This window comes from Drosophila tropicalis, unplaced genomic scaffold (assembly GCF_018151085.1).
Source record: "Drosophila tropicalis isolate 14030-0801.00 unplaced genomic scaffold, ASM1815108v1 contig_845, whole genome shotgun sequence".
NCBI lineage: Eukaryota > Metazoa > Arthropoda > Insecta > Diptera > Drosophilidae > Drosophila > Drosophila tropicalis.
The window spans coordinates 9269266-9285094 of NW_027173338.1; the positions used below are offsets into that span (position 1 = coordinate 9269266).

Genomic DNA, 15829 nt, shown 5'->3' on the forward strand with positions numbered 1-15829 from the left:
TGTTGTAATTCAAACACAACTATTTGCGCAAATGCGATTTTTAACTGTCTCTTTTCTTTATACTTGGCAAATGTATGAACAGACGAAACAGGGCAAATATTTTTAACAATTTGAATTCACTATTAATTAGCTTACTGCTCCGACAAGTAGACAGTTATACGTGATCCTCCGGGAAGAGACGGTCAGCTTAAAATCGGAGCGAAGATAATTCTTCTTGTGTCGAAACAATCAAAAAGGAGTAACTTTAATATCGAAAAATGTTTTCTTAAATTTTAAAATGAATTTTTTTTTTTTAATATTCTGCAGAAAATATAATTGATTTTGTGTTTTTAATTTTCTGCTCAAAGGATATCGAAAAAATTATAAAGAACTCTATTAAAAAATATTAATAATGTTAGTTTTATAATTCTAAATAAACAAATATTATTAAAAACGGCTTCCTTGAGAGACATTTACAATTTTTTTGAATATCCTTGGAGAAGAATCATAAAACGGCTTGGAAAACTATTTTTGAAAATTGAAATAACTAATTTTGTTTTGAACGGAAAATCAAAAATTATTTAATTATTTAATGAACACGAAAAATATAATCTTCACGGAAGGATATTGAAAAGATAATCCTTTTTATACCTAAAAAATGTCGCTGGTGATTATATTGTAAGGATATGCAAAAATTTTTAAAAACTAGACAAACATTTAACACGGAAGCCATTATTAAAAAGTAAGTTTTATTATAATTTTTATTATTAACAATTTTTAAGAAATAAGGTTATTCTTTCCTGAAAAAATTGTAATTTTTATTTGTCTTCGAATATGCAGTACGAAACTAAAGATATTCGTAATGATTGTAATGATCCTCGAAGCATTTAATCTTCTATAGATCAAGCTAAAAAGAGTTGACAGGACACTTAAATAATGCCAAAAAGATGGCTACAGAAAAAACGATTTATAATCCTGTAGTCAGTTGCTGAGACTCACTACAGGATATTTAAAGCGTTTTTTCTGTCTTACTTATTATTTTCCTTTTTTTGTTCGAGGTTCGGACATGAAGTACTTCCAGGAAATAATATTTGCTTGTGCGTTACTGTCCTTGAGCATAATAAGCTCGAGCGCGACCTGTGGCTTTGAGGTACTTTAGTCTTTTTATATGCAATACTAAAAACTATAATTAGTTTATACATTTTTCATATAGTCATGTCCCGAACTAAACAAGGATTTAATCAATGTGCACTTAATTGCACATTCACATGATGACGTCGGATGGCTAAAGACCGTCGATCAATATTATTATGGAACTGAAACTAAAATAAACAAAATTCGAGTTCAACGAATTATCGACACAGTGATTCAGGAGCTCTTAAAGAACCCAAAGCGACGTTTCATACAAGTCGAAATATTGTTCTTTTCCAAGTGGTATAACGATCAATCCGAGGATTTGAAATTGGCAGTAAAGAAATTGGTTGAAAATGGACAATTGGAATTTGCAGGAGGCGGTTGGACTATGAATGATGAAGCAACTACTCATTATCAAGGTGTTATCGATCAATTCAATGTGGGCTTGAGGTAAACATCATTCGGATAGATTCAATCAGCTTCTGTAATAAACTTGAATTCTATATTAGGTTCCTGAGGGAAACATTTGGTTCCTGTGGTCGTCCCAATGTTGGTTGGCAACTTGATTCATTTGGTCATTCACGAGAAATGGCATCGATTTTTGCCCAAATGGGATATAGTGGGGACTTTTTCACCCGCATAGATTTTATGGACAAGATGACTCGGAACGACGAGTTGAATCTGGAAATGATATGGCAATCTAGTGAATCGCTCAGCAACTCTGATATTTTCACAGGAGTATCTCAAGGACATTATTCAGAGCCAAAGGGTTTTTGCTTTGACCTCTTATGCTACGATGATCCAATTATCGATGGAAATCGATTCGACAATAATGTTAAAATCAAAGTTGATGCCTTTTTGAACCATTCAACATGGCTATCGCAGTGGTTTAGATCCAATCATGTAATGATATCCATGGGTGAGGATTTTCGTTTTCAGAATGCAGAAATTAACTTTGAAAATATGGACAAACTCATCAAGTATGTATCATGAATATGAAATTGAGTTAACTCTTTACACTTCCTTTATGAAATATAGATATGTAAATGCCCGACAAACCGAAGGCTCTCGCATCAATCTTTTGTATTCGACGCCGGCATGTTATCTGAAATCACTTCATCAACTGGAACAAACGTGGCCCAATAAAACCCAGGACTTCTTTCCATATGCTAGCAATATTCATGATATATGGACTGGCTACTATACATCGCGACCAACTCAGAAGCGGTTTTTACGAGATGGAAATCATTTTCTTCAGGTGGTCAAACAGCTAAGTACATTCGCCAATCTGAATGGGACTCAGCACACAAATGACTTGGAAACCTTACGTCGGACCATTGGCTTAATGCAGCATCACGATGCAATTACGGGCACTGAAAGACAAGCTGTGGCCAATGACTATAACCGTCTCATAACCGACGCCATAGTTGGAGCTGAAGCAAACGCTCGTGATGCGCTTAGGATTCTAACCAATCTTACCACTGGAGAGTTCACTAGTTGTCTTAATCTAAACATAAGTGTCTGTGCTTTAACTCAAGAAAAAGCTGATAACCTGGTGGTGACTCTATATAATCCTTTGGCCCACACTTCCTCCCAATATGTCCGTGTGCCCGTAAAGAATGAGAGTTATGTTATTGTCGACGAAATGGGTAAGTCAACGTTGAATGGATGAACCATTTTAGGGAGTTGAAATGGCGGTCAATCCGACCCTGATCTAAAAAACAAAATTTCCTAAAATTAACAAAGCTCCTGAACTTAACAAATCGTATTGCATATTACATGTTAGACCCATCACAAATGCTTAGAACTTTACAAATGTTTAAAAAGTGTTCTTAAATAGGTCGCGAAGTATCTTTTGAACTTGTCCCTGTTCCATCAGAAGTCTTAGCTCTTGGACACCGATCAAATGTCACTCAGCACGAATTAGTGTTCAAAGCTTCAGTAAAAAAGATCAATAACTTCTATATACGAACTCTGCCAACTCCAAAAAGTTCTATAAGAAGGAACCAAGTTTATCAAGGCTTGCTCCTTAAACGTGACAATGAATTGATCATTCAAAACTCGGTAAGAAGTTTGACAACTAAATTAGTAAGAAATCATCTTAATTTGTTATCCGTTTTAGCTCATAAAACTAGTGTTTGACAATAGTACTGGACGACTGAAAACTGTCGTCATGAACGGAGTTAGTGCAAATATTGAACAGGCTTTTGCCTTCTACAAAGGATTTCGTGGAGATAACCAAGAAACGAATAATCGGTCCTCAGGGGCCTACAATTTTCGTCCAGACGGCGACATTCAAGAGTTGAGTGACAAGATCGACTTAACGGTATATAATGGCGAAAGAGTTCAGGAAGTCCATCAACATGTGAACGAATGGATTTCTCAAGTAATCCGTTTATATGATGGCGTTAATCGTGTGGAGTTCGAATGGCTAGTTGGACCAATTCCAGTGAATGATAATTGCAGCAAAGAAATAGTAACCCGCTTCAAGAGTGACATCTCTTCGAATGGAGTATTTTACACTGATTCCAACGGTCGAGAGATGCTTGAACGAAAGCGAAACGAACGAGAAGATTTCGATCCTGATTTGACAGAAAAAGTTAGTGGTAACTATTATCCAGTGACGACTAGAATTTGTATTCAGGATGAGAAGAAACGTATGACTCTGCTTAATGATCGTGCTCAAGGTGGTTCAAGTCTTAAAGATGGAGTGCTGGAACTGATGATCCATCGCCGCTTACTATCGGATGAATATTTTGGTGTCTCAGAACCTCTCAACGAAACACAGTTTGGAAAAGGTTTAATGGCACGCGGAAAAGTTTTTCTTATCTTGAATAATGCAACAGTGAAGGCTACGCGAGCTGAGCGCTTAAATCAAAAGGAAATTCATCTACCATTCTGGAAATTCTTTAGTAAATCCAACAGCGTTGCCTCCGTCCTGCCAATTAAGCTTCCCGACTTTACTGACTTACCACAATCGATTAATCTTTTGACTCTGGAACCTTATTCGAGTGATGAGATCTTACTTCGTTTTGAGCATGTGATGGATCATACTGAAAGCAATGTGCTCAGTTTCAACATCCGAACAATATTTGACGCTTTGGCTGGAAAAGAGATTCGAGAGACAACATTAGATGGAAACCTGCCCCTAAGTGAGATGAAGAGACTCAAGTTCCATCACGATGTGGATGGTACGGATCCCTCTAAGGTTGAGTACTTTACAGCCTCTCACAAGCCATTGTCAGCAAATGCATCGATGGCTAATTCGGACTTCAACGTCACATTGTACCCAATGCAGATTCGTACATTTATTATTAAGCGTTAATAAAATATCAGGTGTATTATCAAATTGTTGCTAAAGTAAAACATATGGAGAGTTTGCATTATGATATAAATCTGTAGTTCTCGCAATCGCTACACCCAATCGACTTTGTCTTTAGCTTAAGTGCAAAAAAAGTAAGTAGGTCGTCTCGCCGACTTCTTAATAATCTTAATAATCAAAAAGTTGCTGCAGGCAATCAGTTTTTTCTATTTGATGGCTCTTTTAGTCTCCGAGATCTAGACGTTACAAGCATCTGACAAATTTTGCAGAGGTATAATTTAGGAAAATGAAAAAACTTGGAAAAAGAAAGGTCGAAGTAGAAGTTTTTTACACTGCCCATTTATGTAGGTTAAAAATGCAAATACCTGGAAGATATGTATGTACATATGTAGCTATTAAAATCCTACTTTCGTATAACGGTTGCTAAGTAAGCTTAATCTGGATTCTCTTTATAAACATATCGGGATAGAGATTGCGATCGATCTGATTTGCGTGCAAAGTGTTAAATGTTTGAAATACGATAATAAGCCAAATGTCTTACAAGATTTTAACAAATACAGGTTATTTTCCGCTATTGTAATGCATTAGACAAAATGTTATAAGCACTCTGGCATCTTATTTATCAGAGAGCAAATGAATATCAATGGTCTACACCGAACGAATGAAAAAAGCGGCTCTGCAAATAAAAATTACCTGTTTATAATAAAAAAATTACATTTTCTATCAATACAAACACTTAAATGAACTATATTAATAAAAGCATATAAAACTAAAAACTCAGTTACATTCTGACAGAATTGGAAGAAAACCTCAAAAACTTAAGACTAATACAAGAAATATGGATTGTACGAAATTTGGTAATTAACTTACTTTTGGTTCGAGATTAGATTTAAGTTGATCGGTTTTTAGTTTTGGTCAGAAGTGTGCAACGCATCCATATCAAATTATTTCACATTTTTAGTTAATAAAGTTATAATATTTATTGATTATAATTGAATGATTAAGTTACAATTGTTCGATTGTGACGGACCAATAAAATGAAATGACCCAATAGAAAATGTACAACAAGAGAAAAGTGGCTGGCGGCTTGAAACATGCTGTCAATAATGCCAACTATCTAAACCGCGAAATGTACGATAAGCATGTTCCCACATAGCATATCATAAATTCGAAAGTCATATGAGTTAACTTATACAAACTTTGACGCGTTCGAAGTTATCCCCGGCCCTACGGGTTTTTATTTTGTTGAGATCTACATTAAACACCTGACCTATTGACCTACACTGTGTTTAACTATAAGACCAATCACAGGAATTAGTTTCAACTTGACTTATGTAGCTGCAAATGAAGCTGTCAGCTGATCCATCTAAAAGCCGTCATATATTTTTCGTCCCTAGAAGTATGCAACACTTTTAGCCAGTGTACCCAGTGTATTGGGGGTGACTCTGGCTATGGAGTTGTCTAGTTTCTCAAACAATGCAACTTATGCATGTCACACGCTGCGTATACGTTATCATTACTGTACAATGGACGTTAACCGAGTTTAACTTCTAAATACTGAGTTTTGGGCAAAGAAACAAATTTTGCAATTACATGAACTATTTTGTATAAGTTTTTTTTTTCTTGTGCATTTTAAAAAAGATAGAAATATTTTAACCTTTACCAACAAAGTTTTGATATAAAGCAAAGCCTTTTGTTTTGTTTTTAGCGTTCAGAAACCTACAACAAAAACCTAGCTACATTATTTCCAAATATAATATTAAATCAATTTGTTGTGAATGTCTACCTCTTTCATTGCTATCAAACAACAGTTTGCGAAAAAAAATTCAATCCCAACTTAGTACTAGAACTGGACGTATATACATATGTATATACAGTGGTGGACAGCGGGTTAGCTCCTTTTTTTTTTTATTTTAAATTTGATTTTCTCGGCTCCCAAGAAATTTAATGAAGAATTTATTTGTTGGTTATTGTATACAGATGATGACACGTAATTATTGTGATGCCAGCTTTCGACGTTTTTTTTTTACAGGTGCGTTTGTATATACATACATATTTGAGATGATTTCAATGTTTTCAGTTTGAAAAATCAAATACCTGAAACATATTTGTAGTTTAAGTACTACATCATTTAATTTTTGTCATCGATATAAACTAACCCTGTATTGCCTTGACGAAAACGGCAATGTAAACCTATTTCCTCGTACACAATGTACTGTGTAAGTTTCAGATGTAAACATTTTCTCCTGAATAGCTAAGCGTGTTGTAATTCAAACAAAACTATTTGCGCAAATGCGATTTTTAACTGTCTCTTTTCTTTATACTTGGCAAATGTATGAACAGACGAAACAGGGCAAATATTGTTAACAATTTGAATTCACTATTAATTAGCTTACTGCTCCGACAAGTAGACAGTTATACGTGATCCTCCGGGAAAAGACGGTCAGCTTAAAATCGGAGCGAAGATAAAAAATAAAAAAATTAACTTTATTAATATTGTTTTTTAAAAAAAAACGGTTAAACAAAAATGCCGCTGCTTGTAGCCTTTTGATTGTATTTGAAGGATATGCAAAAATATTTGAAAACTAGACAAACATTCAACACGAAAGCCATTTTTTAAAAGTAAGTTTTATTATATTTTTTTGTTATTTATTTAATTTTTAGGAAAAAAGTTTATTTTTTCTTGACGTAAATGTGAAATCATTGTAATTTTTATAAAAGTTTTTAAATATGCAGTACGAAACTAAAGATATTCGTAATGATTGTAATGATCCTCAAAGCATTTAATCTTCTATAGATCAAGCTAAAAAGAGTTGACAGGACACTTAAATAATGCCAAAAAAGATGGCTACAGAAAAAACGATTTATAATCCTGTAGTCAGTTGCTGAGACTCACTACAGGATATTTAAAGCGTTTTTTCTGTCTTACTTATTATTTTCCTTTTTTTGTTCGAGGTTCGGACATGAAGTACTTCCAGGAAATAATATTTGCTTGTGCGTTACTGTCCTTGAGCATAATAAGCTCGAGCGCGACCTGTGGCTTTGAGGTACTTTAGTCTTTTTATATGCAATACTAAAAACTATAATTAGTTTATACATTTTTCATATAGTCATGTCCCGAACTAAACAAGGATTTAATCAATGTGCACTTAATTGCACATTCACATGATGACGTCGGATGGCTAAAGACCGTCGATCAATATTATTATGGAACTGAAACTAAAATAAACAAAATTCGAGTTCAACGAATTATCGACACAGTGATTCAGGAGCTCTTAAAGAACCCAAAGCGACGTTTCATACAAGTCGAAATATTGTTCTTTTCCAAGTGGTATAACGATCAATCCGAGGATTTGAAATTGGCAGTAAAGAAATTGGTTGAAAATGGACAATTGGAATTTGCAGGAGGCGGTTGGACTATGAATGATGAAGCAACTACTCATTATCAAGGTGTTATCGATCAATTCAATGTGGGCTTGAGGTAAATATCATTCGGATAGATTCCATCAGCTTTTGTTATAAACTTGAACTCTATTTTTTAGGTTTCTGAGGGATACATTTGGTTCCTGTGGCCGTCCCAATATCGGATGGCAAGTTGATTCATTTGGCCATTCTCGCGAAATCGCTTCGATTTTTGCCCAAATGGGATATAGTGGCGAGTTTTTCACTCGCATAGATTTTATGGACAGGATAGCTCGCAATAATGAATTGAATTTGGAAGTGATCTGGCAATCTAGTGAATCGCTCAGCAACTCTGATATTTTCGCTGGAGCACCTCATGACCATTATTCAGAGCCGCGAGGCTTTTGCTTTGACGTTCTTTGCGATTTTGATCCAATTATCGATGGAAATCGATTCGACAATAATGTTAAAATCAAAGTTGATGGCTTTTTGAACCATTCAACATGGCTGTCGCAGTGGTTTAGATCCAATCATGTAATGATATCCATGGGTGAGGATTTTCGTTTTCAGAATGCAGAAATTAACTTTGAAAATATGGACAAACTCATCAAGTATGTATCATGAATATGAAATTGAGTTAATTCTTTACACTTCCTTTATGAAATCTAGATATGTAAATGCCCGACAAACCGAAGGCTCTCGCATCAATCTTTTGTATTCGACGCCTGCTTGTTACCTGAAGTCACTTCATCAACTGGAACAAACGTGGCCAAATAAAACCCAGGACTTCTTTCCATATTCTAGTGATAGTCATTCTTACTGGGCTGGTTTCTTTACTTCACGCCCAACTCAAAAGCGGTTTATACGAGATGGAAATCATTTTCTTCAGGTGGTCAAACAGTTAAGTACATTCGCCAATCTGACTCGGACCCAGCACACAAGTGTCTTGGATATCTTACGTCGGACCATGGGTTTAATGCAGCATCACGATGCAATTACGGGCACTGAAAGACAAGCTGTGGCCAGCGACTATGATCGCCTTTTAACCGACGCCTTAGTTGGAGCTGAAGCAAATGCTCGTGATGCTCTTAGGATTCTAACCAATCTTACCACTGGAGAGTTCACTAGTTGTCTTAATCTAAACATAAGTGTCTGTGCTTTAACTCAAGAAAAAGCTGATAACCTGGTGGTGACTCTATATAATCCTTTGACCCACACTTCCACCCAATATGTCCGTGTGCCCGTAAAGAATGAGAGTTATGTTATTGTCGACGAAAAAGGTAAGTCAACATTGGATCGCGAAATTTTGGTATGTGAATTAGGAGAAATCCGTTCTTTAAAGTAATCGCCTAATTGACCTATTGACATAAAACAAGGCTTTGTCCTGTAAGCAAACGACAAATATTATCCAAAGGAAAACACATTTTTTAGGTTTCTTTGTCGATTAGGGGTCGAAATTCGCTATAATACATTCCCACTTGAAAAATTCTAAAACTATTAACCTAAGGTGCCTTTTCATTTAGGTCGGGAAGTAACTTATGAGCTTGTTCCTGTTCCATCGGAGGTCTTAGCTCTTCGACACCGATCAAAAATTACTCAGCATGAATTAGTGTTCAAAGCGTCAGTAGAAAAGATTGCCAGTTTCTATATACGAATTCTCCCTTCTACAAAAAGTTCTAGTACTAAGAAAAGGAACCCAACTTATCAGAGACCTAGTGATGATAATGAATTGGTCATTCAAAATTCGGTAAGAAGTTTGGATACCAAATGAATGCATTACATTAATTTTCTATATTCTCTAGCTCATAAAACTAGTGTTTGACAATAGAACTGGAAAATTGAAAACTGTTGCAATGAACGGAGTTACTGAAAATATTGAACAGACTTTTGGCATTTACAAAGGATTTCGTGGAGACAACCAAGAAACAAAAAATCGGTCCTCAGGGGCCTACGCTTTTCGTCCTGATGGAGACATTAAAGAGTTGAGTGACAAGATCGACTTAACGGTATATAATGGCGAAAGAGTTCAGGAAGTCCATCAACATGTGAACGAATGGATTTCTCAAGTAATCCGTTTATATGATGGCGTTAATCGTGTGGAGTTCGAATGGCTAGTTGGACCAATTCCAGTGAATGATAATTGCAGCAAAGAAATAGTAACCCGCTTCAAGAGTGACATCTCTTCGAATGGAGTATTTTACACTGATTCCAACGGTCGAGAGATGCTTGAACGAAAGCGAAACGAACGAGAAGATTTCGATCCTGATTTAACAGAAAAAGTTAGTGGTAACTATTATCCAGTGACGACTAGAATTTGTATTCAGGATGAGAAGAAACGTATGACTCTGCTTAATGATCGTGCTCAAGGTGGTTCAAGTCTTGAAGATGGAATGCTGGAACTGATGATCCATCGCCGCTTACTCTCTGATGATTGGTTTGGTGTCTCAGAACCTCTCAACGAAACACAGTTTGGAATAGGCTTGGTGGCACGTGGAAAAGTTTTTCTTGTCTTGAATAATGCAACAGTGAAGGCCACGCGTGCTGAGCGCCTAAATCAAAAGGAAATTCATCTACCATTCTGGAAATTCTTTAGTAAATCCAACAGCGTTGCTTCCGTCCTGCCAATTAAGCTTCCCGACTTTACTGACTTACCACAACCGATTAATCTTTTGACTCTGGAACCTTATTCGAGTGATGAGATCTTACTTCGTTTTGAGCATGTGATGGATCATACTGAAAGCAATGTGCTCAGTTTCAACATCCGAACAATATTTGACGCTTTGGCTGGAAAAGAGATTCGAGAGACAACATTAGATGGAAACCTGCCCCTAAGTGAGATGAAGAGACTCAAGTTCCATCACGATGTGGATGGTACGGATCCCTCTAAGGTTGAGTACTTCACAGCCTCCCATAAGCCATTGACAGCAAATGCATCGATGGCTAATTCGGTTTTCAACGTCACCTTATACCCAATGCAGATCCGCACATTTATAATCAAGCGTTAATAAAATATCCGGTGAATTATATAAGAATTAGTCTGCATTTATTTTTGTGTTGCTTACCTTGTATTTTTAAATGTATGCAGGGAGATTTAGATTTAGTTGAGCAATTAATTTGTGGATTATTTGTTTCCTACAATCGTATTCCATATACGACGGTGTTAATCGTGTAAAGTTTGAGTGGCTAGTTGGACTAACTCCAGTGATTGAGCAAAGAGATGAAACAAGTAATGCTAAAACTGATGCTCTATCGCCTTATATTATCAGATGATATCTACATATAGTGTTGATTAAGTTTTCAAGCGTCACCTTAAGCCCAATTCATGTTTTATTATCAATAATGACATAATGGAGACAGGAAAGAAAGTGTGGTTAGCGAAGCCGTGACAATTGGACGTATCCGGAATATATCCACTCTTACTATCTAATGGCGAATTCGGACTTATGCTCTTATTTAATATTCTATTATAAATTAAGGTGTATCCAACTGATAACTGACTTAGTCATGATATTAGATATTAGATAAAGGCAGTCTCGACTCAAAAACACAAAAAAAACCCAAAATGGAACTCAATTATTATTTGACTAAGAGAAGATTACGACATTCTCTATACTTATAACTAACTAACTAGGTTTAAATAAAATTATATAGTTTAAATTTGTTCATTTCTTAATAAGAAAAATAATTACTTCAGTACTCTTAACCAAGAAAATGAATGATTAAGAGTCGATAGGAATACGAAATCGATTCATTTTGATGCTCTTATCAGCTTTGATTGTGAGATTTAGTTTTTTAGTAGAGAGGATGGAAAGAAATAATATATTTCATGCAATAACCTACAAGGAACTTTACAGGATCCTTAAAAGAACAAAAAATAGAATATCACTTCTTCAAATATTGATTGAAACAAATAAATATTTCAATAATCTTAATGTGATTGCGATTTAACAGATTGATTTTTGAATCCATCTGATTAGTATGCCTTTTAAAAGTTGAATATAAATAAACAACAAATCTCTCTACCGTAGAGAATCTGCACAAGAATGACTAACCAAATCTAATCTCAAATTCATAAAATAATATTGTACTCGTTTGGAATCATTCAAAATCCAATTTGTGAAAACTTTATGAACTAAGATAAGACTTTTACTACTGTAAGTATACCTACGTACATACATATGTTACGATTCTCAATTGAGATATGCATTATTGCCACAAATAGGCTACAAATTGACTGATGTGCTCATGCATACAAATATATATAAATACTTAATTTATTTTGTATTGTTTAGTGGACAAAAACGCTATCGCTTTAAGTACATAAATGGTTTAACTTTAATATTACCCATTCGCCATATAGCGGGCTTAAGCTTCTCCCAAGTGCTACATGCATACATATATACTTACACATACATACACACATACATATATACTTATTTGGCGCTTATCGCCGCAATAAGAGCTCCCCCACGGACATGGTTGATTAAAACAGTAACTCGACATAGAAAATAAGTTTAGTTTTTTTGCTGCCACTCAGTTGGAGGTTCGTTTGGATGCCGTTTGGAGCTCTTTTCTTGTCGCCATGAAGTACTTCAGCGTTCTACTGTTTACTTGGGCTGTCTTACTGTCTTCGAGCATAATAGGCTCGGACGCTGGATGTGGATTTGAGGTGTTATTAATGACGTCATTACTAAGGATCTGAATGACTAAAAAAAGTTTATAAAATATTTCTTATATAGTCATGTCCCGCATTAAGGCAGGATATGATCAACGTTCACCTGGTTCCACATTCACACGATGACGTCGGATGGCTTAAGACCTTTGATCAATATTATTATGGAGCTGAGAATCAAATACAGCATGCTGGAGTTCAATATATTTTGGATTCAGTGGTTCAGGAACTCTTGAAAGACTCAAATCGACGTTTTATCCAGGTTGAGACATCGTTTTTCTTCAAATGGTTTAACGAGCAATCAGAGACTATAAAATTGGCGGTGAATAAATTGGTTGAGAATGGACAATTGGAATTCACAGGCGGCGGTTGGAGTATGAACGATGAAGCAGCTGCTCATTATCAAAGTATTATCGATCAGTTCAGTGTGGGCTTGAAGTAGGCATAATTAAGATAGACATGAAAAGCATTTTCTTTAAATTTTAGTCAATTTTTAGGTACCTAAGTGATTCATTTGGTGCCTGTGGCCGTCCCAATATTGGGTGGCAAATCGACCCATTTGGACATTCTCGGGAAATGGCTTCGATATTCGCTCAAATGGGATTTAGTGGCGAATTTTTCGCCCGCATCGATTATATAGACAAGAGGAAACGGATGGATGACTTAAGCATGGAAATGATATGGCAATCTAGTGAATCGCTTAGCAACTCGGATTTCTTTGCTGGATCACTCTATGGCCATTATTCAGCGCCAGGTGGTTATTGCTTTGACGTCCATTGCGGGGATGATCCAATTATCGATGGGGATAGTTTCGATAACAATGTTCGATCCAGAGTTAATGATTTTCTAAGCCATATAACAACAGTCTCAAAGGCGTATAGGACCAATCACGTTATGGTTCCCATGGGAGATGATTTTCAGTATGAGAATGCAGAAGTCAATTTTAAGAATATGGACAAACTCATCAAGTATGTACAAAGGAAATAGAGTAAGGGGACTGAAATTAATGAAATCTTCATATAATTTAGATATGTAAATGCCCGTCAAACCGAGGGCTCTCGCGTCCATCTTTTATATTCGACTCCGGGATGTTATCTGAAGGCCCTTCATCAGCTTGAGCAAACTTGGCCCAATAAAACCCAGGACTTCTTTCCGTATTCTAGCGATAGTCATGCTTATTGGACTGGTTACTTTACTTCACGTCCAACGCAGAAGCGGTTTGAGAGAGATGGTAATCATTTTCTTCAAGTTGTCAAACAGTTAAGTACATTCGCCAATCTGACTACGACCCAACACACGAGTCCTTTAAATACTCTGCGTCAGACGATGGGTGTAATGCAACATCATGATGCCATTACTGGCACAGAGAAGCAAACTGTGGCCCGCGACTATGATCGACTTCTAACCGACGCCATAGTTGGAGCTGAAACAAATGCTCGTGATGCTCTTAGGATTCTAACAAATCTTACCACTGGAGAGTTCTCCAGTTGCTTGGAGTTGAACATAAGTGTCTGTGCTTTAACTCAGGAGAGTGCCAATAATCTGGTGGTGACCCTTTTCAATCCTTTGGCCCACACTTCCACCCAATATGTACGTGTGCCCGTTAAGGATAAGAACTATGTTATTGCCGATGAAAAAGGTAGGTTAACACTGAATGAGCGATCTATTTTACTCTTTAATCTTTTTTGTAGGTCGGGAAGTATCTTTTGAGCTTGTTCCTGTTCCGTCAGAGGTCTTGGATCTTGGACACCGAGCAAATGTAACTCAGCACGAATTGGTGTTCAAAGCGTCAGTAGAAAAGATTGCCAGTTTCTATATACGAATCCTGCCAACTCCAAGAAGTCAGGTAGATCGATCCGGCTTATCCCGAGGCTCTTATTCGAAGAAATGGAGTCCACCTTATTATGCACTTAGCGATGAAAATGATTTGGAGATTCAGAATTCGGTAAAAAGTTTGGAAACAAAATAAGAAGGAAACGTATTAATTATCTATATCCTTTAGCTTATAAAACTAGTGTTTGACAATAGTACTGGACGACTGAAAACTGTCGTCATGAACGGAGTTACTGCAAATATCGAACAGACCTTTGCTCTCTATCAAGGATTCCTTGGCAACAATGGTGAAGAGAAAAATCGGTCCTCGGGGGCGTACGTTTTTCGTCCTGATGGGGACATTAAAGAGTTGAGTGACAAGATCGATTTAACGGTGTATAATGGCGACAGAGTTCAGGAAGTCCATCAACACGTGAACGAATGGATTTCGCAAGTAATCCGTTTATATGATGGCGTTAATCGTGTGGAGTTCGAGTGGCTAGTTGGACCAATTCCAGTGGATGATAATACTAGCAAAGAGATAGTAACCCGCTTCAAGAGTGACATCTCTTCGAATGGAGTATTTTACACTGATTCCAACGGTCGAGAGATGCTTGAACGAAAGCGAAACGAACGAGAAAATTTCGATCCTGATTTGACAGAAGAAATAAGTGCTAACTATTATCCAGTGACGACTAGAATTTCACTTCAAGATGAGAAGAAACGTATGACTCTTCTCAATGATCGTGCTCAAGGTGGTTCAAGTCAAGAAGATGGAGTGCTGGAACTGATGATCCATCGCCGCTTATTATCTGATGATAATTTTGGAGTAGGGGAAGCTCTTAACGAAGAACAGTTTGGTACAGGATTGGTAGCTCGTGGAAAAGTTTTTCTAATCGTTAATTATGTATCAGAAAAGCCCACACGAGCTGAACGCTTGACACAGGAGGAAATTCATCTACCATTCTGGAAATTCTTCAGTAAATCCAACAGCGTTGCTTCCGTCCTGCCAAATAAGCTTCCCGACTTTACTGACTTACCACAATCGATTAATCTTTTGACTCTGGAACCTTATTCGAGTGATGAGATCTTACTTCGTTTTGAGCATGTGATGGATCATACCGAAAGCAATGTGTTAAGCTTCAACATCCGAACAATATTTGACACTTTGGCTGGAAAAGAGATTCGAGAGACAACATTAGATGGAAACCTGCCCCTAAGTGAGATGAAGAGACTCAAGTTCCATCACGATGTGGATGGTACGGATCCCTCTAAGGTTGAGTACTTTACAGCCTCTCACAAGCCATTGTCAGCAAATGCATCGATGGCTAATTCCGAATTCAGCGTCACTTTGTACCCAATGCAGATTCGTACATTTATTATTAAGCGTTAACAAAATATCAAGTGTATTATCATATTGTTGCAAATATAAAATTTTAAGTTTGTGTTTACAAACTTATTCCGATATAAATCTATAATTGTCGCAATTGCAAGAATGATTTGAGCTT

The 15829-nt window shown here is 36.5% G+C and overlaps 3 protein-coding genes across 3 annotated transcripts; all 3 read left to right on the forward strand.

Annotated features, from left to right (window-relative positions):
• Positions 1-318: 318 nt before the first annotated feature.
• LOC137580944 (lysosomal alpha-mannosidase-like) lies at positions 319-4532 on the forward strand. Its single transcript, XM_068295093.1, has 7 exons — positions 319-721; positions 1038-1129; positions 1193-1563; positions 1623-2093; positions 2152-2762; positions 2954-3177; positions 3236-4532. Exons 2-7 carry the CDS (start codon positions 1046-1048, stop codon positions 4436-4438), a joined length of 2964 nt encoding a protein of 987 aa, XP_068151194.1. The 5' UTR covers positions 319-721; positions 1038-1045; the 3' UTR covers positions 4439-4532.
• Positions 4533-6849: 2317 nt separating this feature from the next.
• On the forward strand, positions 6850-10869 carry LOC137580613 (lysosomal alpha-mannosidase-like). Its single transcript, XM_068294712.1, has 7 exons — positions 6850-7057; positions 7391-7482; positions 7546-7916; positions 7978-8448; positions 8507-9117; positions 9361-9584; positions 9640-10869. The coding sequence occupies exons 2-7, from the start codon at positions 7399-7401 to the stop codon at positions 10840-10842; spliced, it is 2964 nt and encodes a 987-aa protein (XP_068150813.1). The 5' UTR covers positions 6850-7057; positions 7391-7398; the 3' UTR covers positions 10843-10869.
• Positions 10870-12375: 1506 nt separating this feature from the next.
• Positions 12376-15792, forward strand: LOC137580508 (lysosomal alpha-mannosidase-like). Its single transcript, XM_068294575.1, has 6 exons — positions 12376-12506; positions 12577-12947; positions 13007-13477; positions 13538-14148; positions 14201-14454; positions 14512-15792. Exons 1-6 carry the CDS (start codon positions 12420-12422, stop codon positions 15712-15714), a joined length of 2997 nt encoding a protein of 998 aa, XP_068150676.1. The 5' UTR covers positions 12376-12419; the 3' UTR covers positions 15715-15792.
• Positions 15793-15829: the final 37 nt, after the last annotated feature.

Excerpts from the sequence above, each read along its gene's own strand:
- LOC137580944 (XM_068295093.1), top strand. The coding sequence starts at position 1,046 with ATGAAGTACTTCCAGGAAATAATATTTGCTTGTGCGTTACTGTCCTTG. Across the intron at positions 2,094-2,151 it reads AATATGGACAAACTCATCAA|ATATGTAAATGCCCGACAAA; the intron begins GTATGTATCATG and ends TATGAAATATAG. Across the intron at positions 2,763-2,953 it reads TGTTATTGTCGACGAAATGG|GTCGCGAAGTATCTTTTGAA; the intron begins GTAAGTCAACGT and ends GTTCTTAAATAG.
- LOC137580613 (XM_068294712.1), top strand. The coding sequence starts at position 7,399 with ATGAAGTACTTCCAGGAAATAATATTTGCTTGTGCGTTACTGTCCTTG. Across the intron at positions 7,483-7,545 it reads GCGCGACCTGTGGCTTTGAG|TCATGTCCCGAACTAAACAA; the intron begins GTACTTTAGTCT and ends TTTTTCATATAG. Across the intron at positions 9,585-9,639 it reads AATTGGTCATTCAAAATTCG|CTCATAAAACTAGTGTTTGA; the intron begins GTAAGAAGTTTG and ends TATATTCTCTAG.
- LOC137580508 (XM_068294575.1), top strand. The coding sequence starts at position 12,420 with ATGAAGTACTTCAGCGTTCTACTGTTTACTTGGGCTGTCTTACTGTCT. Across the intron at positions 14,149-14,200 it reads TGTTATTGCCGATGAAAAAG|GTCGGGAAGTATCTTTTGAG; the intron begins GTAGGTTAACAC and ends TCTTTTTTGTAG. Across the intron at positions 14,455-14,511 it reads ATTTGGAGATTCAGAATTCG|CTTATAAAACTAGTGTTTGA; the intron begins GTAAAAAGTTTG and ends TATATCCTTTAG.